The 27,585-nt window shown below is 46.3% G+C and overlaps 1 protein-coding gene across 2 annotated transcripts in view; it reads right to left on the bottom strand.

Annotated features, from left to right (window-relative positions):
* Positions 1 to 27,585, bottom strand: part of ARHGAP39 (Rho GTPase activating protein 39) — a 137,032-nt gene that overhangs the window by 28,951 nt on the left and 80,496 nt on the right. For both annotated transcript variants that reach the window (XM_088148878.1, XM_088148879.1), the window contains 3 exons: positions 20,452 to 21,847; positions 10,359 to 10,920; positions 2,086 to 2,178 (listed from right to left, as the gene is read on the bottom strand). In XM_088148878.1, coding sequence (XP_088005004.1) covers positions 2,086 to 2,178; positions 10,359 to 10,920; positions 20,452 to 21,847 — 2,051 coding nt within the window. The remainder of the gene's footprint in view (positions 1 to 2,085; positions 2,179 to 10,358; positions 10,921 to 20,451; positions 21,848 to 27,585) is intronic.

Below are 27,585 nucleotides of genomic sequence, written 5' to 3'. Positions count from 1 at the left end.
AATAAAGCTGGAGAGCAACAGCCACTTTGAGTGAGTGGCAGAAATGCAGGATAAAATCTGAAGTCACCACCTTCTTCCAAGGCCATATACACCAGACCTGGCAGAGAGAGTCTCAAAGTTTCTGCCTGCAGCCCAGTGGTTCCTCTAAGGATTTCCTAGCACATCTGGAGGCCCTCACCAGGACTACTAATGCCTTCCCCAACTGGGCACGGTTCAAGGTACATTAGAACAGGGTTCCTCAACCTCAGCAATCTTAAGATGGATGGACTTCAACTCCCCATGCTGGCTGGGGAATTCTGGCAAGTTGAAGTCCACCCATCTTAAAGTTGCTGAGGTTGAGGAACCCTGCATTAGAAGACAACTCCCAAAGTTTCCAGCCAGTGTGACCAAAGGCCTGCTTGCTGGGAATTTGGAGGAAAGGAAGACCTTTGCAGACTTATCTCCCATAAAGTTATCCAACGCTTGGTAGCCCCAGAGAAATGAGTTTAATTATACATGGTTGTGTGCAGAATTATTTCATCTGTCCTGAATCTCCCACCAGGTGACTCTGAGGGCTCTGTTTCAAGGAATATAAAAAAGGGGGAAAGACCTGCCCTGCCCTTTTCTGGGTGCCACGCATAATTACATTTCATACCCCCCACCCCTAATGTAAGAAAGAAGGCCATCCCATTGTAGGTGTCCTTCAGCGGAGCTCCATCTGTTTTGTTTACTGCTCTACTTTTGGACCCAACAGCCAAACAGGTCAAAGCAGGCAGAGGAAACCCAAAATGCTCAATGCTGCAGACTTCCGGTAGGAACCATGACAATGTAACATGCATCATGTAGTCATTGCGCAAATGACACATATTCTGTGTCATTTGCGCGTTGACTCGACTCTTTATGTTCTGCACAATATGGCAATGCAAGCTTCAAACACAACTCAGAAGTGCACTGAACCTTGCACAACACCTCTCTCCGATTCATTCAAACAACCTGACCTTCTTCAAGCATCTGTTCAGAGCCTGAACGTGTGGCGCCACCAGCATTTCTCCACAATCCTCATTCAAGCATGGAAACCCTGCCATCCATGGCAAAGAGGGAGAGAGATTTTCTCTTCCAGATGTTTAGATGGAGCATCCCTTGCTGGTAAAGCCTAGAGCTGGGAGATCTTATTAAGATCCCCCTCCCCCCATGGACATCCTCAGCTGGAGCAAGTGATGTCACGCATGCTGACATCTGCACTCTAACTCTGACTGGCAGCAGAAGAGAGACCTTTCTTATGCCTGCCACCTGATCAGATTCTTACCTGCAGGATGGTGGGCTGGGCCCTGGAAGCTTCTGTCTTCTGGCCAGGATCCCTGACCTCTGAGCAGGCAGGCGGACACGCAGGCATTGCTCCCCCTCCCCCGCACTTCTACCACAGTTGCCCTTTGCACGCCCCCTTCAGCTATACACTCTTGTCTGCCCAGGGCAGATACCAAGGCTGATATACCTAACAGGGTTGTTGTCAAGATTACTGTAATGAGCTGGGCCAAGTTCTTAGCACATTAAAGTTTGCAATCATACTATGGGCTGGGTGGTAACCTTTGGTTCCATAGATAACTTCATCACGCCATCAGTTTGCATTTTGGCTACAGGTTCACTGTGTACAGCCATGTCACATGTGAACATACTTCATATGGGTGTTGGTATGACACAGATGATGGACAAGGGGAAGCAGGGTCTGTCCCCTTCCTAGATAGGAGTCCCCTTCACAACCCTAGGCCCCAACATTACTGGCACCCCAGCGAGGTGGTTCATGCTTGCAGAGCGCAGCCCGTGGCAGAGCCAGAATTGGACCGTTAGCAAAACTGCACCTTGGAAGGTTGGGCCAAGGTCAGCATCTACTGGAGAAAATGCGATCAGCAGTGGGTCTCCCCGAGATTGGGATCCAGAGCCAACAGAGAAGGTGCATCCAAAATTAGCAGTTAAAAGTGGGGAGAAGAATGAAGCCATGTTAAGGGGAGACTGCGAAGAGGCTAAAGAGCTGCAGAAAAGGGAAGCCGAGTTGGTGACTAGTCTAAGGAGAAGAAGGCGCTAAAGGAGCAGTTGGATCTCACACCCTACCATCACGCTCTTCAATATAAGGCTTGGGTTTCTTTCTCAATTTGGACTTCTTCTTACTGTTTCTCTCCAGGAGTTCTTTAATGTGCTGAGTAACTGAGAAACAAAGAGAATGATGAGGACCGTGGGATGGAAGACAAAGACAGAGAGGGTGCGGGGAAAATACAAATTTCCAATTTTCATACCTCCCAAAAACAAACTTAAAAAGGACACGGGCCTTCTTCCATCTGCCCAGATGACCCAGGAAAGAGAGAGCCTGCCCTGGGCCTCCAAGCCACAGAGAATCCACCAAAAAGATGTGCCGAACAGCCCAGAGTTTTTATTTCAGGGGAAGGTGAGCAGTTCCTCGAGGGCAGGAAAATCCATCTTGCAAATATTCACTTTGGAACCAATTTGGGGTCATCTCTATCTCCAGCTTATTATTTTGGCTTTCCTGGATCAATCACGGAGTTGTAGGTATCCATTCAAGGAGTATGCAGTGAATGGGGAGGGTAACACAATGGTACACAGCCAATGAAATCATCCTACCTACTGAGGGCACTAAAGGCAAGTGAGAACAACTAAGAACAATGGCAAATTAAGGCAATGTTGTTGGATAAACAGTTTGGGGAGTAGGAGTCTGACTCCTCCAACTAAGCTATCTGTTCTCCTAGGAGTACCAGCATGGGCAAGTACGTGGGTACACGTGGGCGTATGTATTCACCAGACTTTCCTGACTCCAGTTACTATCATCTTAAGACAGCATGGTCATGCTCTTTGAGGACAGTAGAAGTTGTCACCTAAGGAAACATTTGTCACTCTGAAGCCAAAGGACTGTTCAGGCATGGAGAAATCTGGCTCACCAAGAGAGACCACTTATTTTTTTACCACACTGGCAAAAGGAACCACACTAAATTTAAAAATAAAGGCACTGTGGCCCTGGAAATTTAACAGAAACAGGACTTTCTGCACACAGAGACAAGGGGGCAAAAGTCTTCTATTTCCAAATTCTGCAAAAGACTCAATTACTTTACTGGTAAAAGAGTGCTTCTTGACAGTGGGGACAGCCATCTTACTGTTTTTGATTTAGGCTCCCTGTGGACTAAATCCAGCCTGCTGGATTGCTTTCTGCTGAAGATGCCCCTACTTGGATGATAACAGGAGACTTTGAGGCCCTCTTCCAAATGAGCTGGCCCCCAAACACAGAAAACAGGCCCCTTCCAAATATAGCATAGGGTGGCACATCGCACATGTGGCTGGACTCAGCTTTTCCTCAGTGGTACCAACAGGGGATGATGTAGATCTCCAACACTGGCATACGAAGAAAAGAGGTTAGCCGAGATGAATCCTGCACGGATTCCAACTGTGTACAAGAAATGAGTTTCATGTGGATCAGAATGTATGTGGCTCTTGGTCATAACTGAGGAGTCATGCCTGTGATTTTTCCCTCAAAACTTTAGGAGAAGGGCAAAATTAAAAATTCTGATTGTCATTCAATTGCTTTCCTGCCCTCCCAATCAGAAAATGAAAATCAAACAGAGGCTCTACAAGGAATCATGATGGAAATTATCCGAACCATGAAATTTGAGTTATGTGTGGGCGGCAGCAGAAAACATAATGGGGCTCTTTCTCCAATCTAATCCAGATCTTACTGATTTCCATCAAGCGTGTAGTTTTCTGCAATGAGTTCTGCCAACCTTATTGCAGGTAAAACTGGTCTTGGACATTAGCTGGAAGATCACTTCTTAAGTTGGTGGCCAAACTGTTGGGTTCCAAGAGGCAAAACATTGGCTTGTTTACACAGGTGAGTTTCAACCATGTCATGTACCTCCAGAGATCACTGGGATCATTGATCCATCCCAATCAGTTGAAATCAGGCTGAAACTATTCACATTTCTCTTCAGGGAGGTACCTTCAACCTCAGTGGCTTAGAGAGATGTCCCCAGGATAGGCCTGTGAGCGGCCCTGAAAAGCAACAGAACATCTCCTTTTATGCTCTCACAGCACCTGAAACAGGACCGACAACCAGGAATGGACCTGGTTCTCCTCCGTGAATTTGCAGGTGCAGAAGATCCCTTCCAAGCCATCTGGACCTCACAACCCTCATGGGACCTGTATTATGGAGACATTCTGCAAAAGAACATGCATTTTCTGTGTGCTTTGAATGCTTAGCCATTTTCATTGGATGCTATCAACTTCCGGAATAATAGCGTGTGGAAGAAACAAATGCCTCTTTCTCCACGCTTTTCATCACTTTGTCATCACCTCCTGTGGCTCCTTTAGATTCTCTTAAACTAAAAAGACTCAAACCTGTCCTAAGCCTTCTTTCTTCTCAAGGGAAAAAAAGAGCTTTTGTCCCCATTTGGCCTATTTCTCTCTCCCCAAGAAGGGTTTCCCTATCTGTATGGCTTGAGATGGAGCTCCATCTTGTGCCATAGTTTACCCCAGCAGGTTCCTCAGTGGGCGGCAGTCAAAGACTACCACAGTGCCTGGGCTCTGAGGCCGCTGAGCACCATCCTCAAAGGCACCTTCTCATCCCACTGAGTTGCTGACATCCGTTCTTGCGGACGAGACAGGACACTCCATTTAGGAGCACACTGCAGTTGACGACCAGACCTTCCTTGGCTGTCCATCCAAATGCTCAGCCCTGTGTTGGAAAGGCTCACCAGGACTTCTACAGGCTACGTACTGATGGGCATGCTGCTAGCATATTGGCCCCGTGTCCCCAGTCCTGTGTACCTGCAATTCTTGGTGGACATTGCAGCCTCGCTCTCAATTGCTGCACATCTTGGAGGTGTCCTGCATGCAACAGGTTCATGCACCAAGAGGCAACCTCCAAGCCAGAAAGTGAGGCAAAACGGAGGCTCTGAAGGTCAACAGGAGAAGCCCTAATTGTCAATCCAAGCTACTGGACCTCCCCTCTCCTCCTGCAGCCTCCACATGGATGGTTGGGCTTGCACAAAGGAGGCTTAAAGTGGACTTGGGTCAGTGGTGGCTGAGGCTGCTATGGGAAGCAAGCCAGGGTCTTAATAAATTGGGTGAACCAGGTCTTTGAATGGGAAGTGGCACCCCAGGACTTTGATTCAATAAAGCATGTGAAGCCAGAAGCATCTTTCTTTGTCAGGCCACTGCACATTCTATGAACACAGTCATGGGTTGTGTTAATCAGGCTGAGGCTTTCTCATGTGTGAACCCAGCCACTGAGACTTGATATTCCTCAAGGGCTCCCTAGGCCATTTGCAAGGAGCCTGCTCAGCGCCAGGCAATTTTTGTGGGACCTCCATCCTGATTTAATGCCTGGTCACTCCAGGAACCTAGCCACCTAATTAAAGGCTGCCACCGGGCAGCCAACAGAGATCATCAAAGGTTCCTGGGGAAGGAGCAATTACCAGCTTTTTCAGCTTCAGAGCAGTAATTTGAAGCTAGTTACAGGCAATGCAGATTCCCACCCTAGGAATATGCCTGTCCAGAAGGACTTTCACGTTAGAGGGCCCTGGGCAGAAGACGTTTCATCCAGGTAGCCTTTTCTCCAGCTCCTGACATGCCAGCAATGTCAGTTTGACCTTCTTGGGCCTCCCCCAGGTGGAGAGCAAGCTGTATCCTCTTGTATAAAACCCATCAACTCTGGGAAAACAAAGATGATGTTAAGGACACCCAGCGGTTCCAGAGAAAAGAAGCAACTTGGGACCACTTGTGGTTAAAGCAAGGCAAAATTTTCAGCTGGGGAGGGAGGCTGGAGAAACTCAGCACAGAGCCTCTGCTGCAAAATGCAAAGGCACAAGACACAAGAGAAGGCCTGTTGCCAACTTGCTGTCACCCACACACAGCCCACCCGCAACCTCATATCACAAAGAGCCGCAAACGAAAAACAGGGGTTGTATGTCATGGCCTTCCAGCACTGGTGGGATGGCAGTGGCAAGGAAGGAGTGAGTCCAACCCTGAACAAGCCAGCCTCTGTTGTGCCTGGGATTGTGTCCCCAGCATGTCCTTGCCAGGACCCAAGTCCTGTGTGACAACAAGAAAATATGAAAAGGAGCTTTCTCATGTCTTGAGGAGCAGCAATTTGCACCTCCAGGCCTCCCACGGGATGTCCTGAAAATCAGAACCTCGGAATGCCCATTTCTGAGCCAAAACAACTCTGAATCTTGCGGTCTGCTTTTATGAAGACTTCCGGACAGTTATCACTGAATGGGGGTGCAGTTCAGTCCTTGCTTTGCTCAGCTTAAATGTCTCAGGATTCCCAGATTCTCAACGACTTCCAAGAGATGCCCATATTTCGAGAACTCTCTTTTCTGGTTCTCTGGGGATATAAGCATTATCATCTGCGGGCATCTGAAAGGGGCTATCCCACCTCTGCCCTCTCCTTTGCCCCACCTTTTTGACTTTGCAGCAGAGTGAGGAATATAAGGAGGGTTCAGAACGTATGTCCCAGTACTGGGAAATTTAGCACTATTTAATGCGGATGTGATCGGCGGATTGTCCCAGGAGGGTTTTAAGTTGCAAACTACTTTTGAGCTCTGAGTACTGATTCCCAGGCTGGTTTACACAGGAATTGAAAAATGAAATAAAAAATGCTTCTTTGCATTATGGATACCTGTTTCATAATTTAGCTTTGCAGAACATATTTATTTTATTGTAGAACTTCAGTCTGGAGAATGAAGTTAGGGCGAACTCTGATTCTACCACAGGACTTTTTCAGCAGCTACCAAACTTCCAAACAGAACTTTGGTGAGAAAAGCATAATGTTTAATGCCTCCTGAGATTCTGCTAAACTTGGTGTGATTATAGCTGAAAGGCCAGGATTATTTTCACTGCTCTTCCTCTGATTTTCTTTCAACTGCTTTATGTTCCAAGAAAAAGTTAACTGGAAGCCAAACTTCTCATGAAAATCTGGAGCAAAAGAGGACTTGTCATTCCTACAAATGTACTTGAAATGCTCCAGTGAATGCCTATGTTAAAAATAACTTAGGTTTTGGCAGTGACCTTACAATGCTACAGCCTTCCCTTCCCAGATGCTCCCTCACAGGGTGCTTCAAGGCAGCACTGGAAAGGAATTCACAAATCCAGGAACTGGGGCTCTAGTCCCCATGAAATAGGAGTCCTGGTTTGTGGTGCTACTCCATGGTGGTGGGCGGGAGGGGGTATTTCCCACTTCCATTGCCTGAAAAATCATGGAAACTGGACATTAATTATTCTTGCTTTTTCAGGCTAGGTAGGCCTAGCACCAGGGCCAATTTTGGGCCAAATTCTGCAGAGATGTTCCCAGTGGATCTCTTAACTGCGGAGATTTCCTAGGCTCCATGGAGCTCACCAGCAATTACGCCAGTTACTTGGAACGTCCAGCCACCAAGGTCAAAATCCCAAAGCAATATTGTATGGGGATCTTCATACAGAAGTCCAGTTGTAGACCGTGGAGTAGAGACAGGTGGAGAACCTAGACTGTGGTCTCCAGGGGCTACCCAAGGACGAAACCAAAGGCAGTCCAGGGAGACATTTTCATACCTCTTTAATGAAATTGTTTGGGGGCTGCTACTCCTCAGGCAGAGGACGTTCTGGTGCTTCATGAGCTAGAACAGTGTTTTTCAACCTTGGAAACTTTGAAGATGTGTGGACTTCAACACTCAGAATTCCCCAGCCAGCCTGCTGTTAGAAGAACAGCCAGGGTTAACAATGCCCGGCACCACCCATTACCAGCTTTAACTGCAGAGCTGGGCCACAAAAGAGGGGAGGGGAGCGAGGAGGATGATTCAAAGCCGGCCATATTGCCGGGGACATTTATAGGGAGATGACGCACTCAGTGGGACATGGATGCAGTAAAGCTCTGCTCAAGGGAAAACAGCTGCCACTTCCAACTCCCCAGCAACACGCAAGAAGCAGGAAGCAAAGTCAGGCACGTACAGCTCTCCTCGGCTTCCCCCTCCTGCCTGTCCCCTCTGGTCCAGCAGCTTTGGGTGGTCTGAAAACCTCTGGGCTTCATCCATTTGGGCAAAACCTCCCTGCTGTGGGAAAACTGAGCCAAGGTGCGGGACAATCAGAGACGACCAGATTCAGGAGCCCCTGGGGGGGAAGGAAGCTTGGTTGCCCTCCCTTTGTTCACACCCTTCCTTGCCCAGGGGAGGGCAGGCACCACACGCAGCCAGGCCTGGGCTCAGGAGCTGTCCAAGGAAGAAATGTTTTAGTCTTCTGGAGGCCATGTTGGTGGACGACTTCTGGCAATCCCAATGCATTTGGAGGGCGCCAGGTTGGGGAAGGATGGAGTAGGTCTTCTCTGCCCACAGAGGAGCAAGAGCAGCAGTGGCACCCAAAGAGGCTGGAGGGAGAACAGAACTCTTGTTGGGCCTCCGCCAAGGAGAACCCAGTTGACAGACAGAAGCCTGGCTGGGGAATCTTCTCCATCCCTGTCTTAGATCCTGCGTTGGTAACAGTTGAGTTTTGGGTGTCTTGGCCAAGAACGTCCAGCATCCCAGGCTCACTTCCAATGAAAGCGATCTGGGTCCCACAATGGGGTCCCCACATCGTGCTGCACCCACAAACACATGGAGCAGCATGGACATTGGAGTTATACTAGTAGTAGTAGCAGCAGCAGCTGCAGTTGTTGTTGTTATTAATTGCTCTATTTGGTCCTGTCCTATGTAGAGTCTCACATAAACATCCCAGAGAAGCTTCCCCAAGCTTTTTCTCTTCCAGTGAATTCACTCACTTCCCTGTGCCAGCAGCACAGTTGGGGATCCCTGAATCACGCACGTTGGTAGTCCTCTTGGCTGATGTCTTCCCATTTCCTCTCTTTCTAATTATCTACCCCTGGGGAGGTGGGAGAGATTCTTACCACCTACTCTGCTGCTCCCTTTTTTTTACACACACACACAAGCACACATGGCCACAGGATGTGAAGGCTAGAATAAGAATAGTAATAATATTCCTAGAGGAGGCTACTTTATGCATGATGCCTCTAGTGCAGGGTTTCTCAACCTCATCAACTTTAAGATGTGTGGACTTCAACTCCCAGAACTCCCCAGCCAGCAAGGCTGGCTGGGGAGTTCTGGGAGTTGAAGTCCATACATCTTAAAGTTGATGAGGTTGAGAAACCCTGCTCTAGGACTGTGTCTCAATCACTAACATCAGAACGATCAGCAACATCCTCGGGGATGTATTTCAAAGGAGACGGAGGTAGTCTGACATCATGTTCTGTAGAACGGCGAACCATCTGGTGGATTTGAGGAAACCACAGTCTTAGGGAATGTTAGAAAAAAAGATGGGCCTTCCAGAGAAAGGGATAGTAGCATAAAGGGGGTGCACTGGACATGTGGTGAGGACTACGGTCTCCATCATTCCCCAGCCAGCATGGCCATAGGAAAGGCTGGTCTAAAGAAAGACCACAAAATAGAAATGGGGGAAACATAGGAATTCAAGCAATTTCATATATGGAGAATGAACCGTTTCCTTGGCCTCCGTGCAAATAAAGTAAAATGAAATTAGGGAAGAATATTATAGGCAAGCAGAAGAATGGCATTCTTAGATATTTCTTGAGAGAGGGGGGCATGGGATGAATATGGACTCAGTGACAAAACACAAGGGACTCTGGGACACAGGAAAGAGGAAAACAGGACCTTTCTGTATTCAGACCATTCCACTCAACTCCACTCCATGAACCGAGCCACACCACAACCCATTTGGTTGGCAAGCCCACAGCAACAGAGAACAAACCCACCCAACCGATCCTGCATGTCATTCTCCCGGCTTCACGTTTCCATCTACTTGATGGAAGGCTGGGGGCGTGATGAGGACCCTTCCTCCCAAAGTGCAGGCAACATGCATGTAACTGCGCCTCCTCCAAGAGAAGAGGGGAAAAAACAGTTTGGGCTGCTCGTAAGAAGCTATCACCAGATGGTAAGCAAGAGTGTGAGAACTCAGGGGGCAGGGATGTCCTACGCTGAAAGCAAGTTTCTCCCCACAATGATGGTGGGCTAGAACCTCCTGAAAATGCTAATTAAGCTCAATTATGGAATATAGTGTTCTCTGGGTCATAAGTTGACGAAACATGGAATCTAGCACACATTCCAGCTTACCATGAATGCAAAAGTGTGTCTGTATGTGTGCGCCTGAGTTGGTCTCACCCAAAGTCATCTCCTGCTGATACTCATGCTAGATTTTGCTGTGTCTCAGCCAGGAAAACTGTTGCTGGCCACCAAGATGTCTTTTTTTGGTCTAACTTGGGCACTGCCATTTTGGGGAGAAGCTATCTACTAGAAAAACAACAAGGGCAAAGCCAGGTCACGCAGGAGGTGAGTCACTCTTACCTTTTGTGTCATTCACTGGATCCATGTGCCTGTAAATGTATCCCTCTAAGTAGGAATGAAACTTGGGGGTGGGAGGGAAGAAAGCCAGACAGATGGACATCAGCTCCCAGCCCCGGGCGAGACTCTCATAGCGGAAGTTCTCGGTGGTCTGCCGGCACAACTGGATGTACAGTTCATCCCGGAGACCCTGCATGCTCCACCCTTTGGTGGCGATCTCCAGAGCCACGCTGAGCTGGTCTGTCTTAGACCGCCGGTCCCCCATGTACATCTGGATCAGTTTGAAAATCTCACAAGCTTCCTTCTTGACGTTGCGGTCGGTGGTCATGATCATGGGCTTCTTGATGGACTCGCTGCTCCACGCCAGCATGTTGGCAATGGAGACCTTGCGCCGGAAGAGGCCTTGCGTGTGCTTGTTGAAGTGTTTGGAGGCCCAGTTCTCAATGTCTGTCTCCGAGGAAGGCTTCCTCAGATTGAAGGTGGGGAAGACACAGCTGGTGCTAGGCATCATATTCCTGTTCTGTCTGCTGCTCTCAAACTGAACACAGGCACCAAGATCCTCTGACTGGAAAAACAAGGCAAGAGAGGACACAGTGACCAAGGGCCTTACATGAGAGGAGACCACCAACCACCATTCCACCCCCAACTCTTATTTCTCCCCTTTCCCACTCCAACAGCACTGGAAAATGGAGGAAGAGACATTGCTGTTGGAGGTCATGACCAGACAGCTGTACCATGGCAGCCGACATCAATCTCTCCTCCCCCATTTTCCACATTTTTGGTCCAGATGTGTAATTCAAGCTGATCATGTTATGTAGTATTTCAGGGCACAACACCCACATTCAATCAGGAGAAGAGTATCTTCTTTGCATGTGAAAAGACCTAGATGAACCTCAAGTTGGGGATTGTAATCCAGGAAGAACATGGACCTAGTCTATAGAAACTCTTTTCTATAAGATAATCATTAATACACATTCAAAATTTGCTCCTTCAAAAAACTGAGCTTAAAATTTGACTGTCCAGTTATTCAGCTCCAATTTTAAACGTCATTTTCAGATGCCTATTAAAGTACCACAGGATTTATCAAATTAAAAATGCTACCAATGGCATCAGTATTGTACATTTTATTAGCCTCTAATTCAGTATCCCCTAGGGACTTAACTCCCAGGATTCCCAGCCCACATGCCCTCTTACCTTTCACATAGTACCTGGGAATTCTGGGAGCTGTAGTTCCAGCACTCCCAATTGGCAGCAGGCTGGAGAAGGAAACCCTGATTTACCAGATTCCCAAACTCTTAACATGCTGTAGTAGGCAAATATTACAAATATTTTCCATCTCCCTTCAGGAGCATTCCCACCAGAAGAGGTGTGAACTGTCTTCCTTTAGGCCCGAGTTTCTCCTGTCTGCCATGATGTTTCAAAATATTAAGTTGCAGGTCTCTCGCTAAGCATTCACGTTTCCTCCCTCAATATTTTTCTCTTAAATTCCTGTCATTTTCTTCTGCTTCATTTCCCACTGAGAAAAATAAGAGATAAAACTATAAACTGTTATCGTCTTGTCAGCAAATCCTTAAGAGCTGTTTGCGAGGAGTGTTTTTATTTGAAAGAGTGGGAGTATTTGACAGGATGCCGCACAGAAGAAAGTCTAAACCCATTTGCCATCATTCCAAAATGCAGGTCCTGGAACAAAAGGTTTAAGTTATGGAAGGTAGAAAAAAAATTCCTAAGAGATGTTGCCGTCCCCCATCCCCACTGGATCAAAACTAGATGACCAAAAAGGAACCAAAGGATACTGAATCCTTTCCAAATACTGAGAAAACTCTACGGGTTGTCACAAACGTGCTCATCCAACAGTCTTCTCCCTCTCCGCTGGAAACATCTTCCAAACAGGGAAGTAAATCAGCTCAGGACAAGCTTATAATCAATCTTACGCAGAGGATAAACATGTGTTAGAAGCCTAGAGCTTCATGGGATTATAAACCAGGGTGGAGACAAGCCATACTTTGGATAGGGTTCTGGGAAGCCAAAGTTTATGAAGACAGAAGGAAAGAAAGTGGGTCAGTCTGAAAAAGACCCAGAGTGCAATGTTAGTACCAGCTTCCTAAGAGCCTTTGGGGAGAAAGCAGAGGGGTGCAGACAGCAAGATCCAAGAAAGCACATCAGAACCTCTTGAGCCATCAGAGCTTTCCAGGGCTCGCTTAGTCATGCCCAGTTCAAGTGAAGGTAAAGACAATGTTGCCGAGCCAAGTTTGATTCCTCGTGAGTCCGTGGACACAGCCATGCAGTTATCTCAGCAACAGCATGGAAGTGGTTTGCCAATGCTTTCTTCAGAAACACTTTTTAGTTCCCAATCTAGCCTACAGCCCTGGGATTTCTGGGGGTGCCTCCACCCAAGAACAAAACAGGCCCAACCCTGCTTAGCTTCCATATCCAAACAAGACTGCCAAGGGTTGCTACCTGATGGTGCATGGAAAATGACACACTGGAAGCGGTGACACTATTCACACAACATACTAAATCAAAGTTTCCTTAAATATAATCTATTAAATAAATCATAGTTGGTTCAGAGAGAACATTAAACCATAAACCATGGTTTATAAACCACACTGGCTGGTTCAAAAGAAGCCACATTTCAGCCTAGCATTTTATATAAACCCAGCCAGACTGTGTTGCTTTGATCTACTAACTCACTAACTGCAGACATTTGCCCAACTCAGTCATTTACTTTAGAAGGGATCCTTCCCCAATTGGACAATGTTCATGTGACACACAGATCCCATTTTAGTCTAACAGCTCACACTTCAGCATCCCAGGGTCAATCTATGGTTCGGTGTGTCGCACGAGTCCAGAAAACAGAATAAACCACAAAGTTACTACAGCTGGTGGCTGATTCTGGCTGAACTTGAGAAAGACAAACAGGGTAGATGATTAGGTGTGGTTGGTCCTTGGATGAGAGATCAGCAGAAAACTGCAGGACTGTGGGCTAGACAAGGAAGTTAAAAAATCCTCAGAGGATGGCAAAAGAAACCACTTTCATCCTGCTCTCAAGGAAACATGTTCATATCATGTAGTCAGAGCTTGAGGAAGACTTTACCTTATGGTTATCCACTGCAAAACATCTAACGCAGCCTCTCTTGGCCACTAGACTCCTCATGAGCATTCCCTTTGTCCTTGTCCTCTCCCAAGTCCCCACCCTCCTTAACTCCAAAACTTTCCTAAAAGGTGCCCCCTCCTCCCTCTCCACCCAACTGGGACAGAGGAAGATGCTGCCCGTACAGCCAACTGCAACCTTGCAGGCATCATTTTTCTACAGATTTGCATCTGTACAACTCCAGAATCTCTTTCAGCTCTTCAGTCACGTAGATGTATGTGGTGGTTCAAAGTCAGGTCACCCAACACCCCCATGTCAGGACTGATCCAACCTCTCACCATTGTGGGGGTCCTCCTGTTGGGGGTCCTCAGTTTCCAATCTCCAGTTCAGCATGGCTACTATTCCAATTAGCGCCTACATTCTCCACCAATTAAACATTACACCTTTAAACTTTGGGATGTTAGGCCATACTGAAATGCTCAAGGGAACACAGCACACAGAGAGTTGCTGTCAACCTACAAAGTAAGCTGTAAAATAATGTTAACCAAAGAAAAATTACGCACACCCGAGTTTCATTTGCAAAATTAGGAGCAAAAGTCACAGACTCTGGAGGCTGATTGGACCGGTCCCTATGCAAACACCTCTTGTGTTTCTCCCATCCCCTTTTTGATTGACACAAAGGAAAACATTGTTGGGTGCATCTTAGTATGGTTTGGCATGTACCTGAATTAAAGAGAATGATGTGCATCAAGATAAATTCCTTTGCAACCAGAGTTACGGAAGTTTAATATTAAAGGCATGCATTATCTGTTGATGTCACTGTAATGTTATATATAGCATTGTGTGTCTGTAATTGTTGATTCTTGTGTTGGAATCATTTTTTTTTTTTTTTGGAATGCCTTCTTCTCGTTCACAAATCCCAAAGCATTTCTGTGAAACTGTCAGCTACGATATTTTATTTCGGAAAACTCGATGTTCACTTCCATATTCTTCAAGAAGCTTCACAAGAAAAGAAAAGAAACAAGTTTTTCAAGACCTCTTTTCACGTGCTCAGAGACTATTCACTGTATGAAATTATTTGTCCTCAAACATGAGCCCTCAATCCGTTATATTAAAACGTATGAGCCTGTGACAACAGTTAGTTTTTTTCCTTTTTAATGGGTGAGGGCAGCTTTCTGAAGCTCATCCTCTGGGGAATGTGCTTGTAGCCCACGCGAAATTCCTTTTGGGTTTCTCACGGGCACGGGGAAACCGGGGAGAAGATACGACAAACTACATAGAAAATGTACAAGGACAATATTTTTTACCAAATTCAAGTGGTGCCACAATGGCACAGTGATTTACGACCTATTTTTCGTCATATAGATATTTCAGTATTTTCACTGTCAGGGGAGAGGGGGTCTACTGGATATTATTTCATTTGTAAAACCAAGCAGATAAATATGCCTAGAGCAGCGTTTCTCAACCTGGGCAACTTTAAGATGTGTGGACTTCAACTCCCAGAATTCCTCAGCATGCTGGCTAGGGAATTCTGGGAACGGAACTCCCACAACCAGCTGAGGTTGGGGAACACTGGCTTAGGAGATGGTTTTGGGCAGACAGGATTTGTCCTCTTGATAGCACCAATATATGCATCTATGAGACACACATTCCAAATACCTCACGAGCAAAATAAAAGAACAATAACTGAGACGGAAAAAAAATCTCTAACATGTTTTCAAATTATGGAATAACACAAATGACTAAGGAGACAAGGAAACTGAGTTGTGTTTTAGAAGACGTTTCAAATGACACAGGCTCTAAACCAAAATGGGGCCACAGCTCAAGAAACCACCATACAAAACAGACAAGTTTTAGATTAAGAAATGATATGAAACCAAAGGTCAAGGAGGTGGTTTCATTGATTGGATGACTGGAAGATTTCTACATCTCTGTTGCATTTATGATCATGTACTCACTTGTAACTGGTATTCGTGGTACGAGCTTAAGGATAACAAGTGGATGCAAACCAATACTAACCATGAACAAATCTGTGAACGGGATACACCTTTCATCATAAAACCAAAATTATACGGAGGGGAGGAATGCATTACAACAATTAAGATGCTGGGGGAAGTAGATGAAGCAGAATGACCAAAAGATGGCTCTGGGAGAGAACAGGTGCAGCACACATAATGGAGGGCGCAAGTCACCTCCGAAGCCAGACAAGGCCTGGAGGACAGCAGCCAGAGATCAGAAAGTTAAGCGCCATGCGGCAACTCACATCTGATCCAACAGCCTAAGAGATCAGTGAAGGGGCAGCTGAGATGATGGGCGATGGAAGGCTGATGGGATGTGCTTGACGTTGGCTACGAGGCACGCTGAACAGGTCCTTGTCAGAAGACCCCCCATTCAACCATCATTTATGGAGTGCTCCGGTCTTCCCAACCCCCGTGCATTACCTGATCAGTTTTGTGGCAGACCAGAGTATGAATCTGTGCATGTGTGATGCTTAAGCAATCCTAAATAATAAAGCTTTTGTGGATTAACAGAGGCTCTCTGTGTGCTGGGTGTCCCTTTGAGCATTCCATCACCGCGTAAGATCCCCAAATTCAAATCTGTAATGCACGCTCCAAGTATGACTCATCCACATTTCTCTGCAAGCCTTTCCCCCCACGTGCTATTCACACACAATCTTTCCTTTTCCAGAAGCAAATCCTTTCAACCTCTTCTTTCATGGACGCTTTTTTTTTCTTTCTCTCTTTAAAAAGGCACTTCTCCTCATTTCCAAGATCAGAGACCAGAAAGTCAAGGACATTGTTAAAGTTTCTACGCAGACACTCCAGCTTTGAAAACCTAGCTTAATTCCAGCATGTGGCTTGTTTGAAAAGGTGGATATTCAGAAATGCTCTTCGCTGGAAAGCAATAGGTCCACAGGCCAGCTCTTCCCAAATCTGTTACTGCACTGTGCGTCAGAAGAAGAAGCCTGTTCTTTTAATACCATCTGTCCTCGGATAAACACTTGAATGGAGCCTAAACAGATGCGTCTGGGACTACATCTCCCCACTGGCTGGATATTAATGCTGGGGTTGGATGAAGCACACTTCATTACTGATAATAACCGGGAGAATTTGCCCTCTCAGTTCCAACTTTCTCTTATTTTCAGCAACTTTGGCTCTTATCTAGCACTAGCAATTCATTGTTTTTCTCCCGCAAGCTACAAGAAAAAGCAGAATGGACTTTCCATATTATTAGTGGGCCAGGTGCATTTTTCTTATATACATTGCATGCTATTGCCTTTCTGCTATTTACCCTTTCATATTTTCAAAAGGTAACAGTTTTATGACTTCTTCCTCTCTAAACATCCCACAGCTCAGGAAAGATTCAGGGCAGTTTTACAATGAACCACCTTTTGATCCTCTTTTAAAAAATCTTTTCCAATGGACAATTGTTCGATCACCTTTAAAAAATATATATTTTAAGTAGCCCTAAAACACCTCTCTGGCTGTACTTCATTTATACACTTCAAGTGCTGTTGCAAAGTAGAGTCTAAGGTCTAAAATGGACTTCCAATCAAACTGAGGTTGAACAATGCAGGTGATTTAGCTATGCGGGTTTTCTATTAAAACACTCATTAAAGAGAAAAAAGATTCTGGTGTTAAAATTTGAGGCCAGGAGAACATAAGCAGCCTGAATAATGCTTAATATATAAAAGGACTAACAGACTGCAGTTTGGAAGCGGTTTACAGTAAACAAAGGTCCAGATATCAATTGGTGTTGAACCCTGGGGAGCAGATAATCCTATTATCAATGGACCAGAAATACTGAAATATATTCTATTTCTAACGATTCTTCACATTCTATTTTGTAGGTGGAGGTTGACCGGCCTCAACGAGGGCAACCAAGGTCATCTGCAGGGGGCTCAAAGAAGTCAAGATGAAAGCCACAACAGCATGTGAAGACCCACCCTAAAAAGGTCTATACTGTACATAAACTATATTAATATGGGACCAAAGGATCACTTTCCTAAAATGTGGTTTTTATAGTGTAGAGAAAGACAGAGATGGGAAACCAAGCTACCAAAGTTTCTTGCCCCTGATTCTTGTGGATCATCAACTAGCTCCAAATTGTCCTTCAGGAGGACAATTAGAGAGATTCAAAGATGCCCAACGAAATATTCTCCAGAAGCTCATACAGCTTCATTTATTCTGAGCAGATCACCACAAAGTTTAATAGAACCATTTTCTGCCATATTAAGGAACCCTTTAGATTAGATGCCCTTCTGGATGGATACAACAGAAAAGTGCCAATGGAGCAAGGAATTTTTTATATATAGCCTAAATATAGTTGAGGATTTAGTTCATTGCTCTCTCCTCTGGATGCCTAATCAAGAAGATTTCTGCATTATTTGCTAACAAATATTACCCCCAATATCCTAGCTGGTATTTTACTGTTTTCTTTTGAGGGATTCTATGCAAGAAAAAACTTCCAGCCTGGCCACTGATCTGCTGAGTGGTAATACTCTAAATAAAGGTGTTCTCACTAATGGGAGTGATCCACTGATGGATTGTAAGCCTACGGTTTAATGTCCAACAGTACTTGCACAAGAATCCAGTTGTGCAATAAGTTAGAGAGAGGTCCACTTAGCTGACTCCATGTCAGGTTACCAGAACATACTTTACTTGGTTACTGAATTCTGGGATGGGATAATACAGTGAACTGTAAACCATCTGCTAACTCATAAATTGGGCTGGAACAACATACTGGGCCACACACACACACAAAAAAAGCCTAATAAACATGTCTTGTGAATGTTGAGAAAATGCAGATTCTAAGTCTTTAACTAACTTGGTTAAAATGTCATGGGAATCCAAATGTTTTAGATCAAAACTCATTCTTCTCCAAAACTCATCTCAACTTTATTTCAATCTTAGTCAGGTTTTTTTTTAAACATGAATCAATGAACTATTTAACATATTGGGAAAGTGATACAGGAAGGATATCATGCCTTTTTAATGGAAATGTACTTGGTTATCCAAACTATTCAAGATCTTTTTCAGTACCTGAGATCAGCAACTCAGCACCTGCAGATACAGGTCCATCCTTTACCCCACAGAAACACATATGGAGCTTACAAAACATGCAGAAAAAGTGGATGCATGAACATTTTGTGCTTAGTGACATATGTTGTAGAACCCAGGCAATTTTTTTCAAGTGTTCAGATTTGCCCGTAAAACTCAAAAATATCTAAATCTTAGGGACTTTTCACGCAAAGACTGCATCAATCTTCATGCAAACTTTTTTTCCTTTTTAAAGGGGGTTCAGACAAGTTTGGAAAGGGCATGTCAGGAGATAGCTACGGTGGGGCTACAGAGGACAAGATAACCAGAATCTATTCTTAAGGCAAATTAAATAAATGGTGACTTATTTGCTCTCGGATGCTCCAATGAAACTTTCATTAATTGCTTTGAAAATGATCGCTTGTCTGACAATATAAGGGATCAGGCTACTTATTTCTTGGCAAGTGATATGTTAATAAGGTTACTTCTGAGACTTAATGATTCTCTGGGGCGTAATTTACACAGAGAAATGAAGTCATCAAACATGACTGAGTTGAACAAGTGGAAACCAACCACACCAAGGGACTTCATTCTGGCTTGTCACTGGTGACCCAGACCCATGTTGCAAAGCCAGACATACAAATACAAATTTTGTATTTTCTGGCCCCTGACAATTTTATGTCAATTCCATTCAGTATAAATCCTTTCTATCTGACTGTTACTCGTTTTCTCCCTGGGGTGGACTAGTTTAACTTTTATTCTGCAATCACTTATCCGGCACAATCTTTTTTATGATGGTTTCAAGGGTGCACGGCTGGGAAGGCTCGCAGCTGAATCAATTGTTCCATTGATCCTCGCCACTTGGACCACCCTTGGCTGGCTTGACTCATCAGAAAAAAAAACTGGCAGAGTGCCTTGAACTAAGAATATCACAATAAACCATCACAGCAGATCTGAATGTGACATCCTGGCTGAGGAAAAAAATCTCATTTGCTTTCAAGCTCTGCTGCGTGTTCTTTCCTTTGCGCTCTCTCTCGAGCACAATTCCTGTTCCATTTTATTCTTATGCGTATTTTCCCTCATGCTGAACTGCCCTTCAGACCCACATCTGGCATCAAAAGCACTGTGACATTATTGCACAAAGGACATCATTATGCAACTTACAGCAGTCCATATTATCTGTGCAATCATGCAAATGTCACGAATTATATGTCGTGCGTTGTTAGGTGTGTGGCGTCACGAATCTACTTTGTGATCAGTAACATCGTCATGCCTGTTTGTGAGGCTACAGACACTCCGAACTGCATAATCAAAAGACGATTACGCCATTCTGAATTTCTACAGGATCCCAAAGAAATTGAGTTCCGCCGTTCCAGCTTCTGTATTAAGCAACAAGATAGGAAAACAAGGCTGAGGGTCTGGGAGGGCAAAAAATATCATAAATGATACCCCAAAAAGAACAGGAGCCAAAAAAAATAAAAGGCACTGTACTTCATAAAGCAGTGTTGTCCAAACTTGGCCACTTTAAGATGAGTGGACTTCAACTCCCAGAATTCCCCAGCCAGCATGCTGGCTGGGGAATTCTGGGAGTTGAAGTCCACTCATCTTAAAGTGGCCACGTTTGGACAACACTGTCATAAAGCATTACGTCCCGAGAACTTGGGGTTTTTTGAGATGGGGGCATGGGGGAAGTGACACTGCGTGCTTCTTGACGTCATCACGCGCTCGGGGTGAAGCTTCGCATCTGATTCAGACTGCATCATCGGCATCACTTGAGCTCGGACAGCTGTGACATCCTGGTGGCTCCTTAGGGCGGTCTGGGGAGGGGGGTACGTTTTTCGCTCAGGCCGTCAACCGCGGCAATTTTGAAATAAAAGGCGAACGGAAAGAGGCGCAGCTCTCACCCGAAAGACACGGCCGCCCTCCTTCAACCTCCCGTTTTTATTCCCGGCCCGGCGCGTCTTACCTGGGACGGATGCAGGTAGGGCTCGGGCGATGCCAAATTCGTCTGCACAGAGACGCTCTTCTCCAGCAGGATCTGGGGAAAGGCCAGCTTCTCGAAGGGGTTCCGTTTCCAGTGCTTGCTCTCCTGTTGGGCCAGAGCCTCGTCCTCGCTGAAGGCACGCACCACCGGGCCCGGCATGGGCAGCGGCACGGCACCGTCGCTCTCGTACCCCGAACCGTCCTTCTGGGAGTCCCAGCTGCTGCGCTGCTTCATGTGGTAATGGGCCTGCTGCGCCTCCCAGGCCAGGCGGGCCTGGGCCAGGAAGGGCTCCGCAAAGGCCCTGCTGGGCTCGCCCTCCATGGACCGGCTCTCCAAGCGCCCACCCTGGGGCCGGCCGCACCCAGAGGGAGGCCTCTCCTCCGGCGCCACTTCCTCCCGCTCCCCAGAGCCGTCGGTGGAAGAGGTGTTGGGGTCGTACGAGAGAGCGGGCTTCCTGTTCTTCCGTTTGCGGCTGCCCGGGGAGTAGCCCGTGGAGGACAACGTGTTCTGCTGGCTGGAGCAGGACATGGAGTCTTCCCCCTGCGACGGCTGGCCGGCCGGAGGGCTGTGCCGGAAATCTGCCCCTTCCATGCTGCTGTAGTCCCCGGATTTGACCTCCAGGCGCTGGTCCCGCATCAGGCAGGGGCTGTGCTGGAGCGAGTAGGAGCCGCCGATGGGGTTGGGGGAGTACTTGTGCCGGGGGGCACTCTTCATCTTGGGGCTGGAGCCCGCCTGCTCTACGTAGACCAGTTGCCTGACATACTCCTTGCCGGCGGGGCTGTACTCCAAGCTCATGAAGCGGTCCGAGCCCTTCTGCTTGGTCAAGACCAGCTGCTGGTAGGGGGAGTTGGAGCCCTGCTTGGGCGACTGCAGGAACGGGTGGGGCTTGCGGATGGGCGACTTCTGGGGCGAGCCAGCTTTGTAGCTCCCGCTGGCCTCGAACTGCATGTCCACCGGCGGCTCATCGTAGATGGGGGCCTGGTACTCCATAGGAGGCTCCTCATACAGGGGGGGTTCGTAGGCATAGCGCGGAGAGGAGGGCTGGGACTCGCTGGAGTGCTTTCGGTGCTGGGCCTGCATCGGGGAGCAGAACGATTCCCCCCGGCCCAGCAGCGGGGAGCAGCTGCCCACGTGATCAGCCCGTTTCAGGAAGGGCGACTGCTTCCTTTCTGGGAAGAAGACCGAGTTGTCTGAATCAGTGGCAAAGGTCTGAAGGTTGGGGGACGGCTGGCCCCCCGAGGGCCTCCGCGACCGTGTACCCTGCTGATGGTCAAGGGTGTAGCCGTTGCCCTGGTGCATCAGGAAGCTGGGCTCCCGGTCTGTCACCTTGATGAGCATCCGCTCCTTCGTCCCTGTGTTCCACCGGAGAGAAGATGCCCTGAGCAGAGGAAAAAGAGAGAAAGTCCTGTTGTCAGGAAGAATGACAAGAGCTGTCTTCTCGTCAGCGTGCTTCCTATTCTTATCAGGCCAGCAGATGGCTTCTGTACATATGTAACACAAAAGAGGTTGGAAGAAGAGCATTCATTTGCAGAACCCAAGATGACGCAGTCTGCCCACGAGAGCTTCCTCCTTTCCGGAATCTTCTCAGAACTTGCCCTACCATGACCTAGACAGGTATGAAAGCACCTACATGATGCATCACTCCTCAGAATACTCACTTGGTTGATTAAACATGTGGACCCATGGCTTCATACCTTACTGCAGTGTTTCTCAACTTTGGCAGCTTTAAGATATGTGGACTTTAACTCCCAGAATTCCCCAGCCAGCATGGGAATTCTGGAGTTGAAGTCCACACATCTTAAAGCTGCCAAGGTTGAGAATCACTGTCTTATTGTATTGACCAGCCTTCCCCGTTCTAGCTGCCGCTTACAGGGAACTGATGTACAACACACCTTGAGAGCCCCAGATGGCAGAAGGCTGGTCTAACCTATTGGTAGTTGCTACGCCGCTGCCTTTTTTTACTCCAAGGAAATGTCTGTGATACAATCAGGTAAAAGAATTAGCATCAAGGAAATGAAATTTATAACTCAAAATAGGGAGGTGTAGGTGTGATGTGTACCATGAGCATAAAATACAGTATACAAATACTGAGGTTCTGGAAACTGCGTTCACCTGGACAGGAAGCAGGAAAATAGAAGGCAAAACGAGACAGGTCTTGACCAGATGGACTCATAAGAAAAGGTAAGTAGTAACAGACCCCCACCTTCTTAATGAGTGCAGCCAAAAGAACACAGACTACCACTGGACCTAAAAAGTAACCCATAGCCAACCCCAGATCTTCTTCCTTTCCTTCTTTGTGAGCTGCACTCTCTAAATTCAAGAGCCCGGTCTCCCTTTCCGTTCTACTCTCAACCATTGAGTGACCACTTCCTGACACTTCCTCATCCATCATTGCTCCAACCCTCCCATTGCTAGCCTAGATTGTTTCAACTGAAATCAATGGGATAACTTAATGGAATTTATCTAACTTAATTCGAATTAAGCTCAGACTCTTGAAATACTTCATACTAGATTCATCACAGTAGCTGTAATGGAATGTGAGGGTGACCTTGGGAAACAGTGGGGAAGAGATGGTGCCTAGGGAACAATCGGATCAAAGAGGAAGGAGTCCGCAGCAGGGGAACGGCCAGAGAAAGAAACTTAGGAAGGACTGCCCTGATTACTCAGGTGGTAAATAGGGAGGGAGGGAGATTTGCAAGATTCTGTTAATGTTCCTATCAATAAAGTAGAATTAGCTCATCTGGTCGTGTTTCCTGTCTGGTTTACCTGGGAGGGCTGACAGTAGCGCCCGTGAACGTGCATGAAACATGTTCTCAGTTCTGCCTTGGATCGCTTCTCTCTTATTGCTAGGTTCACACCAAACTGGACTTCAGTAGAGTTGGATGGTTTGTGGTTTGAATGTTGCTGGAACCCAGCCTTTGTTTTAGCATGTTGGGTGAATGAGGCCCTCATGCTAAACTGCAGTATGGCCGTGTTATACGAACACACGAGTTATTGTCTGTTGACCCTGATATAATGTTTAGCATGCTGCGTGGAGTCAGCAGTGATTGGACCTCTGAGTCAGGCCTGGGACCATGGGCACATCCCATGCAGACCAAGAGTCTGTTCCCAGGCAAGGTGTCAGCAGCTTCCCTAAGAAGGAGCCCGAATGAAAGAGGAATGAGGATGGCTGGTTCAGAAGTGCAGGAAGCCAAGAACTTTAGTAGAATCTTCTTGGAAAAAATCAAACTTCTCTCTGGTCTAATTGCTCATATCTGAGAGTAGCCAAGAAACAGCTGCTTCTCAGAAATGCGGAAATGCCTGTATTTGTACTGCCTGGCTAACCCAGACATTTCACACTGTTTGCCAACTCAACCTCTGATATAAATATACGATGCGGGATGTGCTCCTACAACAAGTGAGCACACTGAGCTACAAACTAGTGAATCACATTTAAACCTGTGCATTGTATGTGTGGTTACTTTGTGGTTCATTGTCTCATGTGAATCCAGAAAACTGGGTTGAGTGAGCACAACATCATTACATTAACAGTGAGCATGTAGTGTGATAATTTCCCTAGCCTAGGATGAGATCAGATAGCCTTGTTACCCAGATCCTATTAAAATCAGTGGCTGTTAACGCTCCACGTCTGCTCTTTGGTGCTCAGCTAAGTGTGGTGAGGCAAACATTACAGGTAGTCCTTGCTTAATGATCACAATAGGGACTGGAAAATTCATTGTTAAGTGGGGCAGTCGTTAAGCGAGGCATCACGTGACCGCATCCAATTTCACATATTTTTGCAGCAGTCGTTAAGCAAATCACCACAGTTGTTAAGTGAATCACGCAGTTCCCCACTGATTTTGCTTGCTGGAAGCCAGCTGGGAAGGTTGCAAATGGCGATCACGTGACCCCGGGGCACTGCAACCATCATAAGTGTGAGCTGGTTGCCAAGCCCCTGGATTGCAATCAAGTGACCACAGGGGTGCTGTAACCATCATAAGTGCAAGGACCAGTCTTAAGTCCCTTCGTTCAGCGCCATCGTAACTTCAAATGGTTGTTAAAGAAATGGTCATTAAGCGAGGACTACCTGTACATTGAAAAGAGAAGTGTTGCATTCTCCTGGGCTGAAAAAAGGTTAAGGAAAAGGCAACTAGAATTGCTATTCAAGGGCCAACCTTCCCTAGACAACATGAAAAGCAAAGCAGAGCAACAAGATTTGACTGGTCATGCTGTAGGGTGCTCATTCTTTGTACAGGAAGATCATCTCCAACAGGTTGTCGTGTCTTCTCCCCATCCAAAGAGGACATTCAGTGGCATTCATTGTCCATGTCTGGAGTCCTGGTGCCCATGAACACAGTCACAATGTCCTTCACCTGCAGGAACTGCTCGAGCAACACTTAGCATACATCAGCATCCCCAAGGAATTAATGCCAGGGGAAGACAATGTGCGCACCCCCATCTTGTTAAACGGGAAGCCATTTCTACAATGGCTTAAGAAGAGGCGGGGAACAATTCACCCTGCGCACCAGAGCTAATTTTTTACAACTGCTTTCTACTACTCCCAGGGTGAACAATATTGATAGCTGTGAGTCGTGCATGAGTCTGTAATGAGCTCCCTCCCATTATGTCATCTCAGGACAAATGTAACTTTATGCACCTCTCTTCCTACTCCATCCTTAATCTAGTTTATAGTCAGAAAGATGCATTCAGCTCCCTGTGTGATTTAGATTCATCTAAGTGAGTCTGCTTGTTGGAAAATCAATGGAGCTGAATGTTAGAAATGTATTGTCTGATGCCCCTTCCCACGGGGGACAGCGAGCAGCCTACTTCTGTGATCCTTCCAGATAGTAAGCAAGGGGGAGCATTTCTAACCAAGAGGGCATTCAACGGGGCAGGCCGTCTCTCGCCTAGTGTGATACTAATAAATAATAAATTATCTACATAGGATTTCACAGCCCTACCCAGTGATATTGAAAACTGGGACTTTTTGCTAATGGAACATGAATAGCAGCATTTCCTCCCCCCAAATGATAGTCTAACCATCTTAACCCTTTTTAAACCCCAATGCAACCCTGAGATAATTTAGATTCACGTTAGATGAGAAAGCCTCTAGGATTTCAGAGAAAACGCTTGTTAAACAGCACTTAAAGAGCCTCCATGAGCTACTGCTCTCTTTATTTTTACAGTTATCCCAAAATTTAAGGGGGAAAAAAATCAGCAATAAGCCAGCTTTTATTGTTCTGCACCATTAATGGGTTTCCTAACCTTTGAATGCTTTCATAAAATGCGGTCTGGAAAGAGAGACGGTCCGGTCAATAAAGAACAAAAGCCAACATATGAAGTGGCGGATGGACTTGGTGGGAGAAAGGATGGTTTGCCAGGATAGAAAACTGAATGACTTTGGTGGAAACTCGATTAAATGCATTTTCTTTTCTTCTCTCTTATTTCCTGCCTCCAGCTCCCTTGGTTTATTGTTCCTTACTCCTTCTCCGTGCTTTGCATCACATTTCTTACCCCAAAGAGAATAGCAGGATGGGTATGAATGTTAATCTTTGGAACTACAAACCCTATATTTGCATCTGAGGTCTCCAAGGCCCTCTTTTTATGCTTAAGAAAGGTGTTAATATTATAAACAAATGGTGCGCTGCTTAACTCGCATTGTTCAAAATGGTTATTGTTGCCTGCATCCAAAATGGCGCCAGACAAAATGCATCAGAAAGTACAATTGCTAACTCGGCTGGTTTCATGAATAAACAAATCACTTCCTTGGCACCTTGAAAGGTTTCGTATTTCCCCCCCTCCTTTTAAAAAAAAAAAAAAATCTGGAAGTGGTATGTTTTTCTGCCTACTTTTTTTCATGGCCATCCTTTTTTACTATGCATGTATGACTTTCCTCTCTTTCATTCCTAATCCAGACTAAGTTCATATCCAGGCAGGGCATCTGCCGCTGTAGGGGCGAGGGGGGGTAACCCATATAAACAGCCAGCAAACTCCACTCCCCCACGTGCTGATGAGGCTACCTAGCCTGGTAATGAAACATCTGCAAGAAACCAACCAAGTTCAGAGAACACCAAGAACCCAACAATTCAACCCGGAGCTACATCTATTCTCACTATGGCGACCACAGGGATTTTTGGTAAAAAAGAAACAATTCTGCCTTGATCAAAGATTTCATGGGCCAAAGCACCTGGGGGAAGTCAGATGCTCTACCAGACCAAGGCACCTTCCTTTGGGGAAGGATTGACATAAATGAAGAAAGAACGGCCTTTAAAAACAAGAGCGTTTCCAACTCTCTCTCTTTAAGTATCTGGACTGGAACAAAATGGTGGTCTTATCGGGACTCTGCACAGACATCACACTATGCTGAATTAGTCACAACTGGTTGAAATCACCCAACATAGCACATAAACCACAATTTACAAGCCACCATGCTGGGTTTCCGCAACATGTAAGCCAAATGCAAATGAGCCACAGTTTGGTGCAAAGAATGAAGTCAGACAATACGTGTGTATACAAGTCTGTTGTCTCAACAGAGACTTCCACACAAAGTTCGCCTTCTCTCCCAGCTTGCTTCTTGATGCATAGCCCTTCCCAGCGTTCTAGCCACCATGAGATGATCTTGGTTTGCAACAACCAACTATTACAAGCCCGCACGGCAAGGTCTCCTCCTCGTACGCTGTTCCTTTCCTGAGGGCTCCACCCACCCGCCAACCGCCAACTCTTCCACTATCTTACAAAATCTGCAGCTGTTCCCTTCAAAGGAGCCAAAGGACAAGAGGGTTTTTAGGTGAGTTGAGAAAATTCAGGAAGAAATGTTCAAGGAAACCAGAGCTGGGAACAAAGGAAGAAGTCCCAGAATTGTGTCTGGCCCCAGGGTTGCACCTAGGTCAGGCAGCAGAACATTCACAAGATGATGGGTAACTGATCACAGGGTCCTCACTGGAGTAGAAGCAAACAGCAAAGACTCACAGATTGGAAGGGCTTGAAGGAATCCCAGAGAACATTTAGTTCCATCTCCTGCCTGGTGCAGAAATCCATCTTTACAACAATTTACAAGTTCCTGCCTCAGAGAGACAGCAGAGTTTGAGCAAAGCAATGAGTGTGTTCTGCAAAGAAAGTTCTTATTTCTGGGAGCTC

This window comes from Python bivittatus, unplaced genomic scaffold, assembly GCF_059951505.1.
Source record: "Python bivittatus isolate LINGU-HERP-01145 unplaced genomic scaffold, Pbiv_v1 ctg000590_np1212, whole genome shotgun sequence".
NCBI classification, from domain to species: Eukaryota; Metazoa; Chordata; class Lepidosauria; order Squamata; family Pythonidae; genus Python; species Python bivittatus.
The sequence above is the reverse complement of the archived record's forward strand: the minus strand, read 5'-3'. Positions and strand labels throughout refer to the sequence as shown.